The sequence below is a fragment of the Poecilia latipinna genome, unplaced genomic scaffold (assembly GCF_001443285.1).
Source record: "Poecilia latipinna isolate Pla-1442-1.1 unplaced genomic scaffold, P_latipinna-1.0 Scaffold2121, whole genome shotgun sequence".
In the NCBI taxonomy this organism is placed as follows: Eukaryota; Metazoa; Chordata; class Actinopteri; order Cyprinodontiformes; family Poeciliidae; genus Poecilia; species Poecilia latipinna.
In genome coordinates this window covers 79,615-101,403 of record NW_015114737.1, presented here as the reverse complement: position 1 = coordinate 101,403, position 21,789 = coordinate 79,615, and the positions used below count along the sequence as shown (strand labels likewise).

General features: G+C 42.4%; 2 protein-coding genes across 4 annotated transcripts in view; both read left to right on the top strand.

The window, feature by feature from the left end:
- Positions 1 to 643: 643 nt before the first annotated feature.
- On the top strand, positions 644 to 16,898 carry canx (calnexin). 3 transcript variants are annotated; one of them, XM_015017262.1, is made up of 16 exons: positions 644 to 751; positions 4,913 to 5,128; positions 5,227 to 5,300; positions 5,780 to 5,838; positions 5,940 to 6,081; positions 6,152 to 6,233; positions 6,322 to 6,514; positions 7,551 to 7,740; positions 9,843 to 9,956; positions 10,031 to 10,187; positions 11,213 to 11,428; positions 12,135 to 12,254; positions 13,415 to 13,495; positions 13,610 to 13,730; positions 13,811 to 13,887; positions 14,507 to 16,898. In XM_015017262.1, the coding sequence occupies exons 2-16, from the start codon at positions 4,916 to 4,918 to the stop codon at positions 14,561 to 14,563; spliced, it is 1,896 nt and encodes a 631-aa protein (XP_014872748.1). In that variant the 5' UTR covers positions 644 to 751; positions 4,913 to 4,915; the 3' UTR covers positions 14,564 to 16,898. The 3 variants fall into 3 exon arrangements, with proteins under 3 accessions (XP_014872748.1, XP_014872747.1, XP_014872749.1); XM_015017261.1 differs by lacking the exon at positions 644 to 751 and adding an exon at positions 786 to 851; XM_015017263.1 differs by lacking the exons at positions 644 to 751; positions 13,415 to 13,495 and adding an exon at positions 786 to 851.
- An 874-nt stretch (positions 16,899 to 17,772) lies between these two features.
- The window catches only part of LOC106936339 (mastermind-like protein 1), a 17,249-nt gene continuing 13,232 nt past the window's right edge, over positions 17,773 to 21,789 (top strand). The window contains exons 1-2 of the mRNA XM_015017259.1: positions 17,773 to 18,141; positions 19,223 to 19,747. Of these exons, the coding sequence (XP_014872745.1) occupies positions 19,395 to 19,747 (353 nt within the window). The 5' untranslated portion in view covers positions 17,773 to 18,141; positions 19,223 to 19,394. The remainder of the gene's footprint in view (positions 18,142 to 19,222; positions 19,748 to 21,789) is intronic.

The window sequence follows — 21,789 nt, the reverse complement described above, 5'->3', positions numbered from 1 at the left end:
ACACACAAACACACAAAAAGTTTGGGAACCACTGCTGTAAAGGGATTTTAAATATGGGCAGAATGAATCAGAGGCATTGAGGATTAACTGGAATAGATGGGTGATATGACTTGTTTTGTAAAGTGTCTTGAGTTGACAGTGTTAATTCCCATTTGGTACTGTCAATAAACTAAATTTAATTGAATTACGGTAATCTTAAAAAAGGTAATTATTGCTTTTGAAACAGAGTTCTTATGTTTTAATATTTCAAATATAAAAAAACAAAATTAAATTTTTTTTTCAACAGTTATTAACCACAACAAGTGAAAAAAATTGCTTCTATTCTAATTTCATATTTTTACATTAGGCCTATATGTAGTAAGTCTTTCCCAGACCGCTCTATAAGCCGCCGTTTATAAAGCTGTAATAAAACAACAGGGATATTGATTTTCGATTAATGATATTTTACCATAAAATCAGTTTCAGTCTCAGCCCAAACCATTTCTCAGGTTTCGAAAGACTTACTACAGCCAATCAGCGCACATTTCCTGTGACAGCTGCGCCAATCATCACCGTCCACGAGGTTCAGTTCTTAGACTGGCTGTCCGACAGAGATTTTCCTGCAACCAATGGGCGGCTGCCATTTGACAGGAAACGTCTGACCCTGGATCCGGCTGGCCAATCAGCGTCCAGGGAAGGCGGAGATTTCCCTGTGATTCTTCCACGTGACCCTCCTCACTAGTTCCCAGGCGGTCGCATCTCGGAGCTTGAGGTGAGTAAAGAAAGCGACAAATTAGCTTTTTTACTGGAAAACACAGAGAATGCGGCTTTTTCCGGATGGGAGCGGATTGATTCTGGATGTGAGGCTGGAGGTAGCGCCCTGTCTGCGGGTTCTGGAGGGTAAACATGGAGCGGAGAGTGGGTCGGAGCGAAGTGGCTAGCTGGGGCTAATTAACCGCAGGTGAACCCGGACCGCCTGCTAGCTTGGTCCGGTGGAGGCTTTTTACCTCAAAATACTCCCACAATGATCCAGAAACGGTTTAATCTCACTAAAAAGCAGCTTTATGAGCCGGATTGGTGTTTAAATGCAGGCTGAAACATCCAGAAAAACCGGAGCTGCTCGGCTGGATGTGCATTGACCTAGCAGGCTTAAACTGGAGTTTAACTTTAAAGATTAAATTAAAATTAAAAAGCTAGAGGGGGCTTTAGGTCACAATGAATTTAAGTCTGTGTAATAAGCAGAATATTTGTTTTCTGTTCATTAATATTCACATAAAGGAGCCTAAAAGTTGAAACCCAGAACAATTTGGTGCAAAATATTATTAGAATAAGTTTAAAATGAAGGCAGCCGGTTTTATGTTCCTCCGTTTACACTGTAAAACTTTATGACCTGTAATAAGGACAATGCTTCATTTAAATGTCAGTTTAGGATAGTTCTACAAACTGCTCAACAAACAGCATTTATTAAGCATTTTAGGTTTTGGTGGTCAAAATAAATGAATGAATTAACTGGTACCAGACATTTCCTAGAGCCAGGAAGCTCAGTTCATCTTACAACTGAAAATGGGAATTAAACTACAAAATGAAGCCAAATAAAAAAAAATAAAAATAAAATTTGCCCAAAAACCATTCATCTAACCTGTTTTAAAATGATTATTTTGTTTGTAATAATTAAAAAAATTGGACCTGAAAACCAAATTTTTGTCCTAAAATTTACAGTAATTTCTGCAGTTTTTCAGATATTTGCATAAAACTTTATTATTATTGTTATTATTATTATTATATTCACCCAATGCATAGGTTTCAGTAGTAAATAAACCGGGTTTATTTACTACTGGACCTCCATATCTGCGGCCCGTCTATCAGAACCATCATCTGACTAACTGGGTCACAGGAAGCTGGACTTCTCCACCCAATTCTCATCCTGGTCCGTCTCCCAGTTTTCCCAGTTTAACATTGAGGATTTTTCCAGTTTTTCCTCCAGAATGTTTGTCTCCCACTGTTGGAGGACTTCCTGGTTTCTGACCAGTCAGAGAGCAGACGGACACGCCCACTCCCAGTAGATTTCTGATTGGTTCTGGACAAACTGGACCTGGAGGTTCTGTTTCAAACATCAGAATTGAAATATTTTCTATTTTTGATTCAACATAAAGTTTAAATTCCGGTCTGTTTGCTGCTTTTCCTCTTTCTGGTTCTGGTCTGGCCCGTTTTCCTGCTCTCTGGTTCTTTTGGGTCAGGTCTTCCTCAGGAAGATAATCTGAGCAGTAAATGGAAAACTTTGTCAGGTTGATGTTTAATCTCTAAACTGTAAATGAGAAATATTCAGACCAACTTTTTGCTCATTATTCCAAAATAAACAAAATATTATAAATCTTTAAAAATGCAATGTTTTAATAAAACAAACAAAATGTCAGGTTTGGAAACCTAAAACGCTCATAAAACACAGAGGAGACTTGAATGAGTTTTTCTCACGAGGGGGTCAAACAGGAAAGAGTTTCTCAGTTAGAATTTCCTACTTCTCCGAGTCTCTTCCTGTTGTCTTCCTCATTTTATTTAAAATTGGCGTACCCTAACTGCTCGGCCTGAAACCGCCAAAGGGGTGGGGAAAAGTGCAGTTTCAAGCCCACTTCAGTTAACTCAGGTCAAGTCGATGTAAGTAAATAGATCCAACACAAAAATAATAATTTATTGCAGAAAACAGACCAGATGTTTTCTTGAATAAAAGGTTTCATATCTATTTTGGTTGAATGTTTTTTTGTTTTAGAAAATGTTTTTAATTTAAACTAAACGAGAACATTCTTCAAAAATCTGATGGGAAAAACGTCAGTGATATTAAAATAAAACATGGCCAGAAGGAAAGTTAAATGAGTGAAACGACGAAAATTTGAGGTTTAAATATTAATTTGTAGCTTTAATAAAAACATAAATCAGATGTTTGTTGATATTTTTACCCATAAATGAGAGTAAAACCTGAGGTTCTGATGGTTCTTCTGGACCAGACCGGGTCGATGATCAATCACTTCGTCTTGATTGAGTTTGCTGTGTTTTTATTTTGAAGGCAGGTGTGATGAATTAAATGGAAATGTTTACTGGACACGAAAAGCCGTTTTTCTGGATTTCTCCTCCATGCCGGCTGCAGGGAGCCGCTCTGTTTCTGTTCAAACAGAAACCAGTCAGAACCGGTCGGAACCAGTCGGACCTGCTGGGGGACGCGTTAGCCTCAGCTGTATGAGCTCTGGATCGGATCAGGACTGGATGAGTTCAGCACCGTCAACAGTGATAAACATCTCAGGACTAGTTAGAACCAATAAAACACAGTCAGAACCAGTTACATTTAATTAGAACCAATTAGACCCTGTCAGAACCCATAAGGACCAATTGGGGCCAATTGGCATATGTCAGAAACCAGTTAGATCCCAGTTTGGAGCAGGTCCTGCTCTCTTTGACATCAGATTAGCGGAGAAGTCCCACCTCCCTGGCGCTCTGGATTAGGTGTCTGATTTATCAGCCAATCAGAGCCTGCGGCTGGAATCTCGTTTGGCAGCAGGAAGCTGAGGCGGTTCTGCTTTTACTCTGCCTGAACAGAGCAAGTTGCTGCGGTAACCTTCCTCCAGGAGGGAAACCATGCTCTGCTCGGCAACGAGCTGCTGCTCTGACCCGTCTCTGTTCAGGAACCAGAACCTGGAGTGGTTCTTGTTCTGGTTCAGAGCCAGTTCTGAACTGGTCCAAATGACTCCTCCAGTAGATGACGGATCCATTTCTGTCAAGTTTAGGTGAACTTCCAGTCCAGGCAGCGTTTATTAAAACCATCTGATGACGTTTAAAGTGCAACTCTCTGGTAATCTGATTATAAATCTTCCTGTTCATCTATTTTCTGTATTTTCTGTGTTGATTTTTTTTTTACATTTTCCTGTAAATTTGTTTAATTCTGCTTTATTTGACCTCAAGCTGCCTCAGTGGTGCCCTCTGTAGGCCGAACAGTTGAATCCTCCAGCTAATAAAGGGGCGCCCCTGGTGGCAAAAACATGCCAGAACTGCTGTAGAGCAATTGATGCTGTTGCCATTAAAGTTGCTAAATTTCCTTTTTTTGGGAGGGGGGGAAGTGGCTAAGTTGGCAGAAGAGGTTTTGTACATTTTGCATTATGTACTTTAATAATTTGCTGCACAGTACTTTTATGTATTTTCTGTAAAGTATATTTTTGTTGGTTTGTTTTCTTTTTATAAATATCTTTATCCTACATGCCTCCATGCTGCTGCTATTAAACCTGATTAAATACATTTTTTTTTAAATATCTCTAGTTTAAATATTGCTTGGTTATGTCTGTGGCATCCTACTTTATTCAGCTTCACCAGCTCACTGTTGTAACTATAGTAACAGCAAGCTAGCTGTCAAATCACACGGTTTTGATAGCTAACAGCAGAAATTATTCAGGTGTTTCCAAGTAGGGAGGGCTAAATGTTTACCTCACCGTTATGTTATTTATCACCCAGAGATGCAATTCAGGTGTGTGGCAGAAGGGAAATGCCTAAAATATGCAGGGTAAGGGGTGTGAGGACTGGATTTGAGAAGCACTGGATTAATGGATGAAAAAATGTTACTGAAACTGACGTTAAAACAAAGGATGGAACCCTGAGCTTATTTTCTAGAAGCTTTTTAAAGCAGTCACTGCAGATTACTATTGGCCACGCCCCTCTTACTCTTGGCTCCGCCCACTTTCGAATTGGTCGTTCCTCAGGGGTGGGCTTAGCTTTCCCACCTAATGACTGTAAACACTGGTGCGTGTGTGCAGTAATCCCACTGGGTGCAATCTCATTAAGGCGGCCCGTCTTGTGGGGCCGGCTGGTCTCCATCGTGACGGACCCCCACCGCTCCTGAGGGGCTGGGTGGTCTCCATGGCGATGGAGCGCTGCATCATGTTGTGCTTGTCTGCAGACCATGCATCAGAAGGCGCTGCTGTTTGTTCTGCTGGTGGCGGGCCTGCTCTGCGTCAGCCTGGCGCCCACCTGCTGGGCCCAGGACCAGAACCAGGATGAAGACGCGGACGTGGAGGACGACCTGGACCTGGACCTGACTGGAACTGAGGACGACGACGAGCTGGATGGGGACGAAGAAACCCCGCCCGCACCAAAAGCCCCCGCTGCGCCCAAGGTGGACCGCTGGGTGCTGTTGCCGTGGTTACCGACGGTTTAGACACTTGAGGTCTGGCCAATCAGAACCTAATGTACGTGTGGTTCCTCTATGTTCAGGTGACCTACAAGGCTCCAGAACCAATGGGGGAACATTTCTTCGCCGAGTCATTTGACCGGGGGACCCTGGACGGGTGAGTGCACACACCTGACCCGGTTCTGTTCTGATCCAGTTGGTTGAACTGGACCGCAAAAGCCGATACAAATGAAGAGGTTTCTCTGGGTGAAGTAGTCATCTTGTGATCGGAAGGTTGTAGGTTCGATTCCAGCTTCCTCCTGCCATATGTCGGCCTGCCCCTGGGCAAGACACTTTACCCCAAGTTGCCTACTGATGTGTGAATGTGTGAGTGTGAATGGGTGAATGTGACTCTCAAAGGTATTATTTGACCACTCAAAGGTATAAAGTGCTTTGAGTGGTCAAAATGATTGGAAATTGGAAAATATAAGCTCAGTCCATTTACCACTTGCCATTCTGGTTGTTGGGTCAAGAGAAGCGACTGGTTCTGATCCAAACTCGATATTTCTTATTGACCCGGTTGATTCTGATCTGGACCTGGTTGGTTCTGATCCGAATCTGGTAGCTCTCCTTGACCCGGTTTATTTTTGGTTCTAGGTGGGTTCTGTCCAAGGCAAAGAAGGATGATGCAGATGAAGAGATCGCAAAGTACGATGGTATGCCTGTTTGTTTCTGGGTTGGAATCGGACCGTTGGTACCAGATGAAACGTTGTCCTCTGATTGGCTGATGGCGATGATGATGATGGTGTTTGGACAGGTAAATGGGCCGTAGAGGAGATGAAGGACACCAAGCTGCCCGGTGATAAAGGTTTGGTCCTGAAGTCCAGAGCCAAACATCACGCCATTTCTGCCCCACTGCTGCGACCTTTCACCTTTGATTCCATGCCCCTCGTCATCCAGTAAGACCCGATCAGAACAAGAGTCGTTGCTCCGTCCAGCCAGAACCTGCTGACAGGTGTTTGTGTCCAGGTACGAGGTGAACTTCCAGTCAGGGATCGACTGTGGCGGCGCCTATGTGAAGCTGCTAAGCGAGACGCCCGGCCTGGACCTGGTCAGTGTCGGGTTCACTGCTGAAGAGACGGCGGTGGTGGCAGCGGTCCAAATGGGTTTCAGTCTCATTGAGCTCTCTGTCCCTGCAGGACCAATTTGTGGACAAGACGGCGTACACCATCATGTTCGGACCCGATAAGTGCGGAGAAGATTACAAGCTGCACTTCATCTTCAGGCACAAAAACCCCAAAACCGGCCAGTACGAGGAGAAGCACGCCAAGAAACCCGACGCCGACCTGCGGTCCTACTTCACCGACAAGAAGACGCACCTGTACACCCTGGGTACGCCACCTTACACACACACACACACACACACACACACACAAAAACATATACACACTCCTCTCTCATTGCACTTGTGTGGACTTGATTTGACAGGGTGTCTTTGTGTCCTTAAAAAGATTTAAATTCTTAAATGTAAAACTTTAAATTCTTGACAATATAGACAATAATCTATATTATCTTTAACATTAAAGGCATACAGATTCTTGTATCTGTATCTTTTATACAGATACAAGAATCTGTATGCCTTTAATTCAGAGGCATGCAGATTCATTTTCTTCAGTCACATAGACGGAAACGCCCACAAATATACAAAATACATAAAAAACAAAATTCACACAGACAAGAAATATCTACCATAAATTCCGGACTATAAGCCGCTACATTTTTCTCATGCTTCGAACACTGCGGCCTATACTAAGGTGCAGCTAATGCGTTTCTTTTTTTTTAAACCAGTAAAAACATTTTGCCTTGTAACAGCACACCATCTAGTTGTCAGAGGTCCAATGAAATTGTACAAAAATTAAGAGCACTTTCACAAATCAAAACTATAATTTCAAAAACCCTCACATGTAATATCTTATTAAGTATCGCACGTTATAACGTGGGACACTTGCAGCTTAAAATCTGGTGCACTCTACACAAGTGCAAAATTTATTTTCTTTCCAAAATTAGAACATGCAGTTTTTAATCAGGTGTGCTCTGTAGTCCAGAATTTACGGTATTCACAAACACAGAACTGTACACAAGAATATTGCATTTAAGACGTGTATCCATCTGAAATAAAAAAAATAATGTAGATTTTTTTGTATAGTTCTGTCTTGATACAGGTCTTAAATTTAATTAATAATTTGTGAAATTAAACATTTTACAAATTCTTAATCTTGAATTTGTGAAATGTTCATGTGTGTGGACATGGCAAAATGTCCTCACAATGTTGGAGGTTAAGTGTGAGTCTTCATGAGTTAGCTAAACAAGTATACACACACACACACACAGAGTTCTGAGAGTGTAACTGTGCTCTAACGCCCCCCAGTGGTGAATGCCGACAACAGCTTTGAGGTTCTGGTGGATCAGACCGTGGTGAACAGCGGCAACCTGCTGAAGGACATGACGCCCCCCGTCAACCCCCCTGCTGAGATTGAGGACCCTGACGACCACAAACCGGAGGACTGGGACGAGAGGCCAAAGATCCAGGACCCCGACGCCGTGAAACCTGAAGACTGGTCAGAATCTGCTGTTGCTTCACCTTTTCTTTTTAGAAAACCATGCGCAGTTACCATGGTTACATTGGCTAAAATTAATTACGTAAAGCAGATCTAGTTAACTTGCTCATCCAGGGTCCTTAAAGCTCATCATTTAGTTTGATAAGCTTTGTTTCTGTTTGGACACTACATGGGTCCTGACAAAATACATAGACAATCTTCATGTTCATCATGAAATTTTACATGTGCAGCACGGTGTCATCAGCATAAAAGAGATTTTCTGATAAGGACACTTATTCTGGGGGGAAAACTAAGATCCGAGTCCAGATCTCTGAGACACCAGCCCGGATTTTAGCGCAGGCTTACCTGGTGAAAGATGCTTTGTATTTTTGTGAAAGAATAAGGTCAGAATGCCTTAATTTTATCACTGGCCAGAGGATTTTGGTGGTGCTGTTGAAAAAACATCTGATTTGTTCTGGCAAATGTCCATCATGAATGCTTGATTATTATTGGTTCTTACACATTGGGGTGGAGCATCAGTGAGGGATTTCTCACGATGGCGGACAACAGAATGAATGACAGTGGAGCGCATGACGAAAGAAAAAGAAAAGCGCGACCGAGAGGTGATGAAGAAAATATCCAAGCTAACAGGGTTTTTTAAAACCCATATTGGACATGGAACTGATCCATCGTCCCTCTCCGCTTCTCAAGACGTTAGCCTTGCTAACAGCAGTTCTATGGTATGCCAGAACCTGGATCTCTGACTGATCCATTGCCGGGGAGTCAGAGGCGGCGGAAGGTGAACTTCTTCACTGGTCACAGCGATGACCACCCTCACAGTACTGATCCTGCGCTTTGGGTAAAAATTGTGTGAGCTTACTGGACTGAGCAAGAAGCAGGGAATGTGGATGTTAATTTTAAAGCATCGGAACATCTTTACAAACATCAGAAACGATTCTTCTCCAGATCGCGTTTTGAAAGCCAGCTCCAAGCGGTGAGTACATCCAAACACAGGCCGAGTTATCCTCCATCCACCGTGGCTGGGTTTTGTATTTTAAATGATGCTAAAAGTCTGATGCTGTGAAATGGATTTCTGTGAGTGGAAAAAAGCAGCACAACGATTCAAAGAGAAAGAAAACCGCTAAAGTCAGAACAATAAAGCGACTGCTCTGCTCAATGCGAAGTTAAAAAAGCAGAGCTAGCTTTAGCCTCCAGCTAGCAGCGGCTGGAGGAACCGTCCTAATCATAAGGTGAAGGGCCGACTGTACAAATTAACAGTACAGTCCCGCCCTGCCCTGACACGCAGCTAAAATCCAGGTTTGGCTCTCAGAGGGGAAATAACCTGACTGTCTGAACTTGATAAGGAAATAAACCTGATAATTACAGAGAAAGATACAGTTGATACAAACTGAAAGAAGGAGAGAGACAGATAAAGATATAGATGAAGAAGGATCAATAAATAGAGGATGGATAGAGAACATTGTCCAGTTTTTCTTCCTTAGGAATGTTCTGTTGAATAGACATATTCAAGATGTTCAACTATTTCTTTAACAACTACTAAGTATATTTTGTTTGTAGTGATGGTCTTTGCATTCATTAAAGGTGCACCAGTTGAAATTTTCTGGCCAATTACATATCTTTACAAATCTGACTTGCTGAAATTCTTTTGTACGTGTGTTCAAAATATAGCAAAAAAATATAGCAACTGTATAACAATCATGGAGTGACTATTGTAAACCTGCATGTAGAGATGACCTGGTGGTTGGGTCTGTCCATCAGCCTCTCATGGTGGACAGTGGCTGATTTTTGTTTCTTTGTAGGTAGATAAGGTTTGTGATATATAAATATATATATATATATATATAACAGTGATTAAGTAGGGTCTGCACCTTTTCTCATGCCCAGGGGCCCACACCATCCTAAGTCCGGCCCTGCTGAAACATACCAGGAAGTAAGATTTACTTTGCGTACCAAGAGTCCTGAAGAAAATAAAATCAACGCAGAAGAGAGTTGATCTAAGCCAAGTCCCACAGGCAGGAATAAGGCTGTTAGCTAAGCTAGCCGTGTGAATCAGCATAGCTTCGTTAGCTTCGTTAGCCGTCGCTCATGATGTTTCTTCTTAGGGACGAGGACGCTCCTGCTCAGATTCCTGATGAAGATGCCGTGAAACCGGACGGCTGGTTGGACGATGAGGCCGAGTACATCGGGGACCCCGATGCCATCAAACCCGACGACTGGTGAGTCACCATGGCAACCTAAACCACCGACAGTCCTCCCCGTTTGGCAGCTGTGACAGTTCCGTCTCCTGCAGGGATGAGGACATGGACGGAGAATGGGAGGCACCCCAGGTCCCCAACCCCGCCTGCGAGAGCGCCCCTGGCTGCGGCCCCTGGAAACGGCCAATGATCGACAACCCCAGTTACAAGGGCAAGTGGAAGCCCCCCATGGTGGACAATCCCAACTACCAGGTGGGTTCTGATACTCTGAGACGGGCTCGGTCCGGTTCCTGTACTTGGGTTCTGACCGTGTTTCCGGGTTTTTTAGTGCGCCATATTACTGTGAAAATCTTATCAGCTATGAATATCAGCACTTTTCAAGATGGCTCCGTGTTGAGCCTTTTAAACCTTTTACCATAAAATGCTCCTTATTTTCATGACTTGGATGACCTTTATGTCACATTGTATGTTTTTGGATTTGGCCATCCTAGTCATAAAGTAATAATATTTAGCAAAATCACAAACTGACAACGTTGCTGTTAGCGATCATCACACCAGTCCCCAACTCGAAGGAGAAGATGTGGCGCAAAGGTCAGCACTAGTTTCTTATAGTTTTATACATTTACCAGTTAAGCATTAGCTTCTGCTAATGTTCTTACATATTTAGCAGTTTAGCGTTGGCTTCTGCTCGTTTCTTTTATGTGTTTACAGTTTAACACTAGCAGAGGTAAGATTCTTGTTTAGCAAAGGTAGCGAAGATAACTTTTTGGTTAGCAGTGTCCAAAAGTGGCAACAGCTACTGCTGATTTTAGTGCAAACATATATTCTCTATTACAATCATGGCAGCCATTTTGAAAAATGTACAGCAGGACAAGGAAACACAAGGTCAAGAAAATATGTTACATATTTACGGTTCAACATACGTAGGCTATGATCTGACACCAAACACATTTATCCAATTGTTGATTTTAGTTCAAAAATAACTTTTCCATGGCAGCCATCTTAAAAAAAAAAAATCAAAATAATATCCACAAATCTGATATTTGCTGATCCAATTACATCTGATTTAACACAAAAAGTCTTAATCTGTGACCAATATTGGCAATTTTAATGCAAAAATAAATTTTCCTTGTTGACCCTGGCGGCCATCTTGACTTTCATTAATGAACGGTAGTTTTTCAACAAAGCTAGTCACTCAAAATATCTGTGCTAAGTTCGGGTTCTTGTATCTGGATGTGGAATATTGTTCAGAAATATTAAATCTGCTGCTCTGTCAGGGGATCTGGAAGCCGAGGAAGATTCCCAACCCGGATTACTTCGAGGACCTGCAGCCGTTCAAGATGACACCGTTCAGCGCCCTGGGACTCGAGCTCTGGTCCATGACCTCTGACATCTTCTTCGACGACTTCTTCATCACCAACGACCGCAACACGGCCGAGCGCTGGGCCGCCGACAGCTGGGGGCTGAAGAAGGCAGCAGAGGGCGCTGCTGAGGTGAGTCCATGAAGAACAAATCTGGAAACAAAATGTCTGCTGGACGATGCTGTCATTGTTCAGATTGAATCATTCACTGATTGACTGATTCATTTGTTCATGACGAGAATCTTTAGGTCCTTTTTCTCCCTCCTGTTGTTTAACTCTGGATGAAGCAGAAATAAACGCGCCTTAGTTCTGCAGAATCTCTTTGGTTTGTTTTTCTCCTTTAGATCAGAGGAAACGACCTGATGCTGAATCGTTCACATTCCAGTAAACATCTGACCTACAGCAAAGCTGTTAAATTATTCACACCCCTAAAACTTTCTAATCTGCATCACAGTCCATGGAGAGAAAGTTATTCATGGCTTTCAAGCTGTTTACAGATTTTAAAAATCTGAAAAGTGTGGCATGTTTTTATATCCAGCAGTTCTCGGTAGAACCGACTCTGGCCGCAGATCTCCTGCGGATCAGTTTTCATTTCACAGACTCTCAGGTGTATTAAGCTCTGACTTTGACTAGGCCATTCTAAAACACATGTTTTTGTTTTCCACTTCTCTCCTGTTGGTCACATAAAGTCCTGCAGAGTTTCTGGAAGTTTGAATGAAACTGCTTCATGGGGTTTTGCTGATAAATGCAGAAACTTAAGGGTCCTTCAGACCGGGCCCTGCTGGGGCATAAAGACAGGAATGTGTGTGAATTAAGTGGATGCTTGTTTGGTTCTCAGCCGGGTCTGGCAGCCCAGATGCTAACCGCTGCAGAGGAGCGACCCTGGCTCTGGATCGTCTACGTCCTCACTGTGGCTCTTCCTCTCGTCCTCATCATCGTCTTCTGCTGCACGGGCAAGGTACCACACACACACACACACACACACACACACACAAAACCTCCAACTTCCTGTGTGATCCTTCACTTCTCTGGAGGAAGGAAAGATGGGAGGATTTCTCCAAAGCTTCAGGCTGTTATTTTAACCAATCATCTTCTAGCAGGCTGGATCCTGCAGCTCTTTGATGATGATGATGATTACGAAGCACTGCAGTAGCACACCTTCAGTTTATTTATTTGCTGTTTATACTTGAAATGTTTCCCTGAAATTGGAGCTTATAATCTCATTGTGCATCACTACAGACACGTTGCGTGTTGTTGTTTACATCCGGAAATTTTGTGCACAAAGCAGGAGGGCAAATAGTCTCTACTTTTAGTTTCCATCCGTGGCGCGCTGCCGGTAGAACCGCTAACAAGATAAAACCTGGAGATGAAGGGATTATTAATCCAGTGCAGAGCGCCACAGCAAAGGGAAAAATGATGCAGAAACCCATTAAAACATAACTTCAAACTGCTGGATTCGTTTTTCCTCGCTCTGTGTCGGCTACGCTACACGCAGACTCATTGCCATAGCAACCGACTAAAAACAACGCCACTAATGTTTCAGGATTCAGCACCAAAAAACACTCAAACATTTTCCACACAAAGAGCAGAACATTCAGTCGGTTATAGTTTTATGCTTTCAGGCTTGATGTTTATTTGTGATTATTAATAAGTGATCGCTGTGGTAGGTTAGCTACCACTGTTAATAGCTAACCTAGCGCAGCAGTGGTTGATTAGCTCATCTAAACACTTGCTCTACTGATGATCTGTCAGAGTTGGTGTTTAGATCACCTTATTTTTTATTTGTTTTTGTTTTTTTTGTTTGTTTTTTTACTGAACCGAAACACCCAATTCTGCAGCAGATCTACATGTTGAGGTTGTCACAGTCAAGCTAGCATAGCATAGCTCACCTACTTCCCTCTCCCTTATTGTTTTTTATAATGTTGACAATTTCTAGCAAAGTACTATCTTTTTCTTTTTATATCAGACGCACATTTAAGATTTAGAGCGTCATGTTGACAGCTGAAACCAAAGCTAGCCATTGTTGGCTAGCAGCTTTTTTGTGACGTCACACTGCAACGTGTCTGTAGTGGCATTCTGATTTGTGATGATGATGATGATGATGGTGGGTGTCCACAGAGCTCCTCTGGGTCGGCTCAGGACTCGCTGAGTCTCACCAGCTTACAGGAAGAGCTGAAGGGAGCCGGATGCCTCCAGCCGGTGACTCTTCCTCTTCCTCCTAGCCTAGCTTGTTGTGGCGTAGCTGTAGTGCTGATGAAGAGCGGCTTATAGACAGCTCTTCCTGATGAAAATTCATGAATCTGTTTTCTGCAGGAGAAGAAGACGACTCCGGCAGCCGAATACAAGAAGACAGACGAACCTCAGCCTGACGTGAAGGAGGAAGAGGAGGACGAGGAGGAAGAGGATAAGGCTGAGGAGGCGAAGAGCAGACCAGGTGGGTTAGCTCTCTCACTGACCCGGTTCTGTTCGTCCCCCAGTTCTGGTTCTGTAACCGTTTGGTTTATTTTCCTCCAGCTGCAGAGGACAAGAATGATGAAGAAGAGGCTGCTGCTGAGGAAGAGGAGGGAGAGAAGGAGGCCACGACAGAAGAGGTGAGGAAGAACTGCGTTCATGTTGAATGGGTTCTGGTGTGATAAAACCAGGATGAACCGCCGCATTCAGTCTGAAACCTTCTGGTTTAACGCCAGGCCTGATGGAGGTGGATCTGGCCCGTAGCATCACTAATTACACTGTAACCCTCAACCTGGAGCTGTTGCCGGGCAGATTAGCTGAGGTCCAGTTTAGCGTCGGGCTTTAATCTGGAAGATGTTTCTGTCTGCTGGTTTGGAGCGAATCCACCAGGAAACTCAGAACAAGATTTAATCTGTGTCGACGTGAGGCTGGAATAAACGGGAAGTGGAAAGATGATATTTTTTATGAAGTTTAGGTTTTTTGGGTTTTTTTGCTGTTTATATCAATATTTTCCAACTCAATAATTAAAAATGTGCCTAAAGCAAAAACTTTGATGGAAACCCGGCTGACAGTTTCCCTCCTGGGTTCTGGTTCTGAGATTAAAAAAATACTTCGATGCAAGGAAGTGACTCTGTGGGACCAACACATTTTGGAAATATTCCAGTAATTTGGGGTAAAAACTGTATATAAAACTTTTACTTTATTTTCCAGTTAAATATAGTGAAATAATTTAAATGCTGATTTTGTTCTGATCCACAGAAAGAAGACGATATTCTGCGTAGATCTCCCAGGAGCAGGAGGCTCAGAAAGGACTGATGGCTCTGAACCCTGACCTCCTGACCTTTCTCCCTCCCCCTCGTCTTCCTCCTCCTCTTCCTCCTTCCTGAGGCCACGAAGCCTGAACGGATCCAGTAAAAGCAGCGAAGCCAACAGAAATTTGATGACGATTCCAGCTCGATCCGGTTTTGGACGTTTTGTTTTAGAGCTTAACAGAGATTCACTGCATCATTCCGACCTGCAGGGGGCAACGCTCTGTCTGCTCCTCCAATCAGCAGACTGTTGACAGGAAGATGGTCGCCCCGCTGGACTAGATGGGCGGCTGACCAACTTGCCCACAGATAACCAACTACTAACCGCTAACTGTAGCACTTCAGTGTTAGCCTGTTAGCTGCCTAATAAAGCCAGAGCTTAGCGGCTGGAGGAGGCTTAAACTGGGAACACTCCGACTTTTCTCCATGTCTGTTGTCCTGTCGGCGCTAGAGCGCTAGCTGTCTGTTAGCTTCTTCCTGAAACACTCTGCCGTCGGTGGGTCAGACAGGAAACACCTGGATGTTTGGCTCACCTGCCTCCTCCAGCTCAGCACCACAGAGGCTCCGCCCCCTTTCTATAACACTTTAAATTAATAACTGATTAAATAATCATGATAAAATGTCAATAATATATCATTAATTTTTAAAAATTGGAAATAAATGCAGCAAGGATTAAATATTGACCTATATGTGCCTCAATTAAATGTATTATTTCATGTTCGTGCTCTGAAGCGCATCATGACTTCACTTACACTGTCGATTTTACCCATCACACTCAATGGGCGGGATTATGGAAGCTGGGACCCTGATGTCTGATTGGCTGCTGCAGTCAAGTAAACAACTTCCCAGTTAGCTCTGACTCAGCTTGAAATTTCACTATAATTGTGGAAATGATTTTACTAACAATTAAATTGTTTATTTACTTATTACAAACTCTGGGTGAACAACTCCCGCCCCATATGTGTAGTTTGGTCTGAGATATCGTTAATACGTTCGCCACAGACCATTAGCTGCTGTTAGCTACCAGGCTAACGGTGATCCTGCCAGACCACAGTGAGCTCTGCTGAATTTATCAGCAATATTTCAAAGCACAGAAGTAGAGGCTGCAGTTTCTCCTCCAGGGTTTGTAGTAAATAAATTTCAATTTAAGTTATTTACAAAATATTGACCTCAGAGTCGCAGTTAACTGGGCAGGCGTCTTGACTTGCTGTTTGAAGGAGCCAATCAGATGTCAGTTTGCCTTAATCCCGCCCAATGCATTCGTTTATTGATGTGCTTCAGCACAGGAACATGAAATAATTTATTAAATCATGAAATCTAGTTTGTGAAATCAAATTATCCACATATAATTGAGGTACATATAGTTCTACATTTAATAAATTATGCATTTCAAGTTTTGACGTATTTAAATATCAGAACCTCAGGTGTCCTGTCCTGCAGTTTCAGCTCACTACCAGAGGTGGTGCTGAAGTCTCCGTTGTTGCTCCTGAGCTTCCCGTTGATTTCATCATGACGTCACACATGACCTCTGTTTCATCCAATCACTGCACAGCTTGAAATAAAAATAAAACCAAATGAGAAAAATCCTGATAATCTGTCAGAAACGATAAAGTCCTGCTCTGTAATTGTTCCCTTAAAGGAATCATTTTCAGCGGGGTTCTGTGAAGTAGCTCTTGGTAGACAGTATGCGACCTGCAGCAGATGAATTAGCCTGAGCTGGCAGACATTTTATTGGTAATTCCTGTGCAGTTGAACTGGATTTAATGATTTTTTTACAAAGCGTCTCCTCTCTGACTCCTCTTTGCTTTTGCTTAAACTCTGAGGGACAATAGTTTCTGATGTTTTCTAACAGGTTTTTTTGTAGAAGTTTAAATATTTTGAAGTCCCAGAGGTCGTCCCCAGTCTTCAGGCTTATATAGGAATCATGGAGCAAATGTCTAAAAATGTTTTAATTTCACTTTTTTTTTGGTCAAACTTTTGTTTTTGTGTTTAGAATATGTTCTTTTCTTGTTAAAAGATGTAAAAATCAGGATTTTCTTGAGGTTGTTCAGGTGAGGGGCAGTTCACAGCCAAACAGTTTCTCACTGGGGGTTTCTCAAGTCCTTTGTGAACGCCCGCTGGGATTGGCCGGTCTGTGGGTTGATCTGGACAGTGAGTTTGGGGGCTGACCGTGCTCCGTCTGTGAGCTGAACACTGTATCTGCTGCGTTTTTACTTCCTCTGGCGGTTTGAAGCGACCGGCTGCAGAAAGCCTGGCTGTGAATGAAACACTGTGATGAGGGGCCTGATGTCGATGAAGCAAATGTTTGTTTTGATGAATAAAAAAGGATCAATGGAAACTGACTCAACGACTGCAGTTTGTTTATTCAGAGCTGGAAAGAGTACGAAAGTAATAGAGTAAAAAATACCATTCATTTGATAAGTAGTGGAGGGCCAGTATCACCAATACTGATATATATTTTTGGTTAATAAATTAAACTTCTGATCTTTATTGTTTTTTTTGTTTTTTTTGTTTTTTGTTTTAATTATTTAGTTACAATCTAGGATACATTTTGACGAAATTTATAGGTTTTGACAAAATATTTTATATAAACATTTAAAAAAAACTGCATTCCTTAATAAAGTAAAAAAAAAGATTTAAGAGCAAAAGAGAACCTATGATACAAAAATATAATAAAATTTCAAGACCGAATCTGAAACTAAAGTATTGATCTGATACTGATATCAAGTTCTTGTCGATATTATTAATATTTTGGATCAATTTGCCCTCCTCTATTCGAGACAGTTTTACTTAAATACAAATAGTGTAGCATTTTTCTCAAATGTAAACAATTACAATTTATTTTAAAAGTTGTTTATTAGCAGGAGAAAGTTCTTATGGGTTTTCACAAAGGAAAAAGAATACTGTTCTCTGTTTTTAAACAAGCACATTTATACATAATGAATATTTGGGAATTGTATATAATTTTAATGAAATAATTAACCAGTATTTTTCCATAGTGACATTTTCTGCTTTAGTATTTCAAAAATTTTCCAACATTGATGAGATTTCTGCTAATTCAAGTCTGACAAGTAAATTTAATTTAAAATTAGATCAGATCAGTTGCGCTCTGATTGGCTCTGCTGTTCGTCTGACGTCGACTGGCAATACTCGCCTCTGATTGGTTACTCTTAGCTGTCCGTGAGCTTTGAGGCGATGTCCGTTTTTCATTGGCTGCTTCGGCTGTCAGTCAACAGTGAGGCGGGAGCAGGAACATTCCTCACTGATGGAAGAAAAGAGAAAGTTTCCAAGATGGCCGGACAGAGCTGCCTGTTCGCAGGGAAACAATAGAAGCAGGGAGGAGGGACGCGGTTAGCCTGTGCTGTGGCTCGCTCTGAATCTCTCATTCCCCGACTCGGGCTCGGTCATAGAGAAGGAGGAATATCCGCTGCGGTGATTCGAAGCCACTTAAAGTATGAGGATTTATTTAAATGATTCAGGCCCGTCGACCCATAACACAGCGGCTAACGGCTACAGGGAGGCGGAGGATCAGCTGCTGTTCGCCGGACAGATGCTTTAGGGAGAGCGGACTGCTACATTTTCACAGTAAGTGTGATAAACCTTAAATTTTAAAATACAGTATTTAGAAAAGTGAAAGCCGTAGATTTAATCATTCTATGAAATTGTTGTTTTAGAAGTTATAAGTTTGATTCACAGTTAGCTCACCATGGCGAAGTTGGCATCCGGTTGGTCGATTGAATAAAAGGCTAGTTCACAGTTTTAAAGGAATCCGGTATACTTTTAGTTGCATCTAGTTTAGAATTAACACTACATTTAAAGGCCAAACCTGAATAAAGCCTTACTGTATTCATTAAAAAACAGATTGTGTAATTTATAAAACGTTTCTGGTGTTTATAAAAAGAGAGTAATAAGCTATTTGAAGCTGTTTTAATCATATTAGATTGGATCCTGCTTTAAGTCTTGAAGTGGCTTAGTATGAACTAAAATTCTACACTGAAAGACATTTTACTTAAAACTATTTTTATTATCCATCAAGATTTGTTTTATTTGGGTGAGTTTACACAGTTGAATAAAATTTTCTTTAAATACAGATAGTTTTAAACCGTTGGCTTAAAACTATTTGTGGTAATTAAGTCCAGATCCGGTCACTGTATGTTCTGGATTTCGACCTGTTAATGTAGTAAGATTGTCAAAGAGTCCCTAAAAACTGTGAAGTAGTCCTTTACTTGAATCGGAAGCCAACTTCAGCGTCCTAGCTCCTATTCGCTAAACAAAGCTAACTCCCGACTCAAAATAAAAGTTTGGGCTAAGTTGGAGAGCAGTAATGCCGCTCCCAGCGGGTGGAAAACCACCTCCAACACAGAACCCGGCGTCCGGGCCGAGGCCGCTGGTTCCCGGGTCTCAAACACACCGAGTTTGTGTGAGTTTTCCGAATATTTGGCTCTGATTTAGAGTGCAGGAATGTGCTAAGTTTCAGTAGCTGGTCGGGAGTTAGTTTGGTGTTTGTTTTGGAGATGTTTTTATCCAGAAAGCAGCAGGTTTTAGATACCATTAAAGCGACTGTGGCTCCAGTAGCTCAGCCAGTTAAATGAGCTGATGTTTAGCAACTGAAATGAGGAGGCTGAACGGTATTTTACCCAGAAACCTTACTTTTCCTCTCCGGCAGTGAGTGCCGCTGCGACTGAAGGCCGTTAGAGACAAAGGTCGCCTCCATGGAGCCAGCACAGGAGTCTTTGTAAAGGGCCAGGGGGGTGTATAGACGCCCAGAGTGACAGAGAGCCATAATCTGCATTTTATGGACGAAACCTGAGGCGGGAGTTCACTGCAGGTCTTTATTGATGATGGCGGATTTTGTTACACCGCGACACAGCGCGGTGATGGAGCGGCTCCGCCGGAGGATCGAACTCTTCCGGCAGCATCACAACAACTGCGAAACCCGCTACGACGGCGCCACGCCGGAGCGGCTGGAGCTGGACCGGCAGCACACCATCAGCCTGCACCAGCGGCTGCTGCAGAACAAGGCCAAGCGGGCCAGCAAGCACCGGCAGCCGCAGCCCAGCGCGGAGCAGGACGCCCAGCGGGCGCCGGGTGTCGGCGCGGAGGGCGGCGGGACGGCGGCGGAGCAGAGCCGGAACACAACCCGGCAGGTGGTGAGTCCGATTCACACGCTGCATGGGCACTACGGGGGAAGGTAATCACACCCCCAGAGAGCCGGGCCAGAGCTCGGTTCTGGTTCCTTTAAATCAGGGGTTAAAAGTCAGAGGAAGTCTTACTGGGATGGGACTGGTGTCTACTGACAGCATCACAGGAAACTGGACCACTCTGACATCACACCATACTGGTTCTGATTATTGTTATGTGCTGGATTATCAATCAATTAAACAATCAATTGAGGCAGTTTGAAGAGCTTTGCATCACAAAAACATAAAGTCATAAAAATGTCATACAGTCACCAACCAGAAACCAACGTTACATTTCGTCATTACACATCAGCCATGTTGGTCAGGGCTCCTTTTACTTTGAACCAGAAGCAGCTCCAAGCAGCTGGATTTCACTCTAAGTCACATGTGTCAAACTCAGGGCCCGGGGGCCAAATCTGGCCCGCTGTAGCTTTTTATGTGGCCCTCTATGCTCCAAATTATGTCAATTAGTACCTGAAGTTTTTTTTTTTAATCTGCAAAATTCACACAAAATCGACAGATCGCCACATTGTTTTTTCTGATTTTACTGTAGATTTTTCTCAAAATTGATCAATGACATTGGGTTTTTGATAAATTCGATAAGGTGATCAATAAAAAGTTACATTAATGCAAATATTGTAAAAATCCTTACAAATATTTATAAATTAGCAACATCTGTGTTTTTGATTGCAAAAAACACAAAAACAATCCCACAATCCTGGAGGACTGATCAGTGTGGAAAGATGTTCAATATTATTTAAGAAACACTTTTTGAAAACTGAAACAAACAGCTACTTATTAACAGTTTAATGGGTTTTATCAATGCATTGTGGCACAACCGGCCCTTTAAGAACATTCAGATTTTTGATTTGGCCCAAAATGAAACTGAGTTTGACGCTGTAAGTTGAGAAACGGCTGCTGCAAGTGAACTGAATGGTTGGTGAACTGAATGGTTGGTGAACTGAATCGTTCGTCCTCATTGCTGAGGACGAAAATGTTCGATCCATTTTCCTGGATTGGACTCATTTTCAGTCTCTTTGGTGTGACGACCTTAAAAACGGGTTCACCATGGCAACGTTCACCAGCAGGTCCTGATACTCAGTTCTGATTAATTTTGCAGAAATCTTTTTCTTTTTTTTTCTGCGTTGTCGTTTCTGCTACTAATTCAGTCTGACAGCAACCAGACTTCTGCATGAACGGTTTCTGACTCCAAAGCAGCAGCAGAAGAACATAGCCGACCCCTAGCAGCGCTCAGTTCAGGCAGTAAAGATGGCCGCTGCGGATTGTTTTGGGTGGAAACGTCTGATTTGTGGCATTTCCTGCTACAAACGTATCGGATCCACCCGGAGACTCGTTACCAGGTCCTCCTCCTCTTCCTCCTCTTCCTCCTCCTCCATCAGAGCAGACCGTAGTTCATTACCAAGATCTAAACTCCAGTTCAGAAACTGATTTTAATCGATTTATTACTTTGTTTCTGCAGGAGCTGCATATGAAAACGACTCTTTATTTACCAACAAGAAAAACGATAAAAACCGTCCAATGACTTCATGAAAATAACTCAAAAATTCTCCAAACTGTCTGAATGTATTTTTATGGAAAGTTTCTGTTAATATCCGATCAAAGTTTATGAAGAAAAATATATAAAACTTGAGATCTCAGACATTAACATACATGAAAAAACTTTATATTGCAGCAGAAAAACCACCACAAGAGAGCATGAATTTATTTTTCCATTGATCACTTCCAATACTTTAAAATAATTAAAAACATTGATGGAAACGTGACTAATAATCGCTTCCTCTGTTTAAGGGATGGAAGCTCATGTTGAAGTGATTTCAATTCATTTTTTGCTGTAAATGTTTTTGAGTATAAAACTTCCTGATGATGAAACTAAAGGAATCTGAATCCGTCCAGCGCTGAGATGTCCCACATTCCTCAAACGCTTCACGTTTGTAGCTCAGCAGCCTTCCAGCTCCGGCCGACTCTGAATGTTTTCTGAATCATTTTCCTATTGTACTAAATTTAAAATGTATTTTTCACCAATTTAATTAAT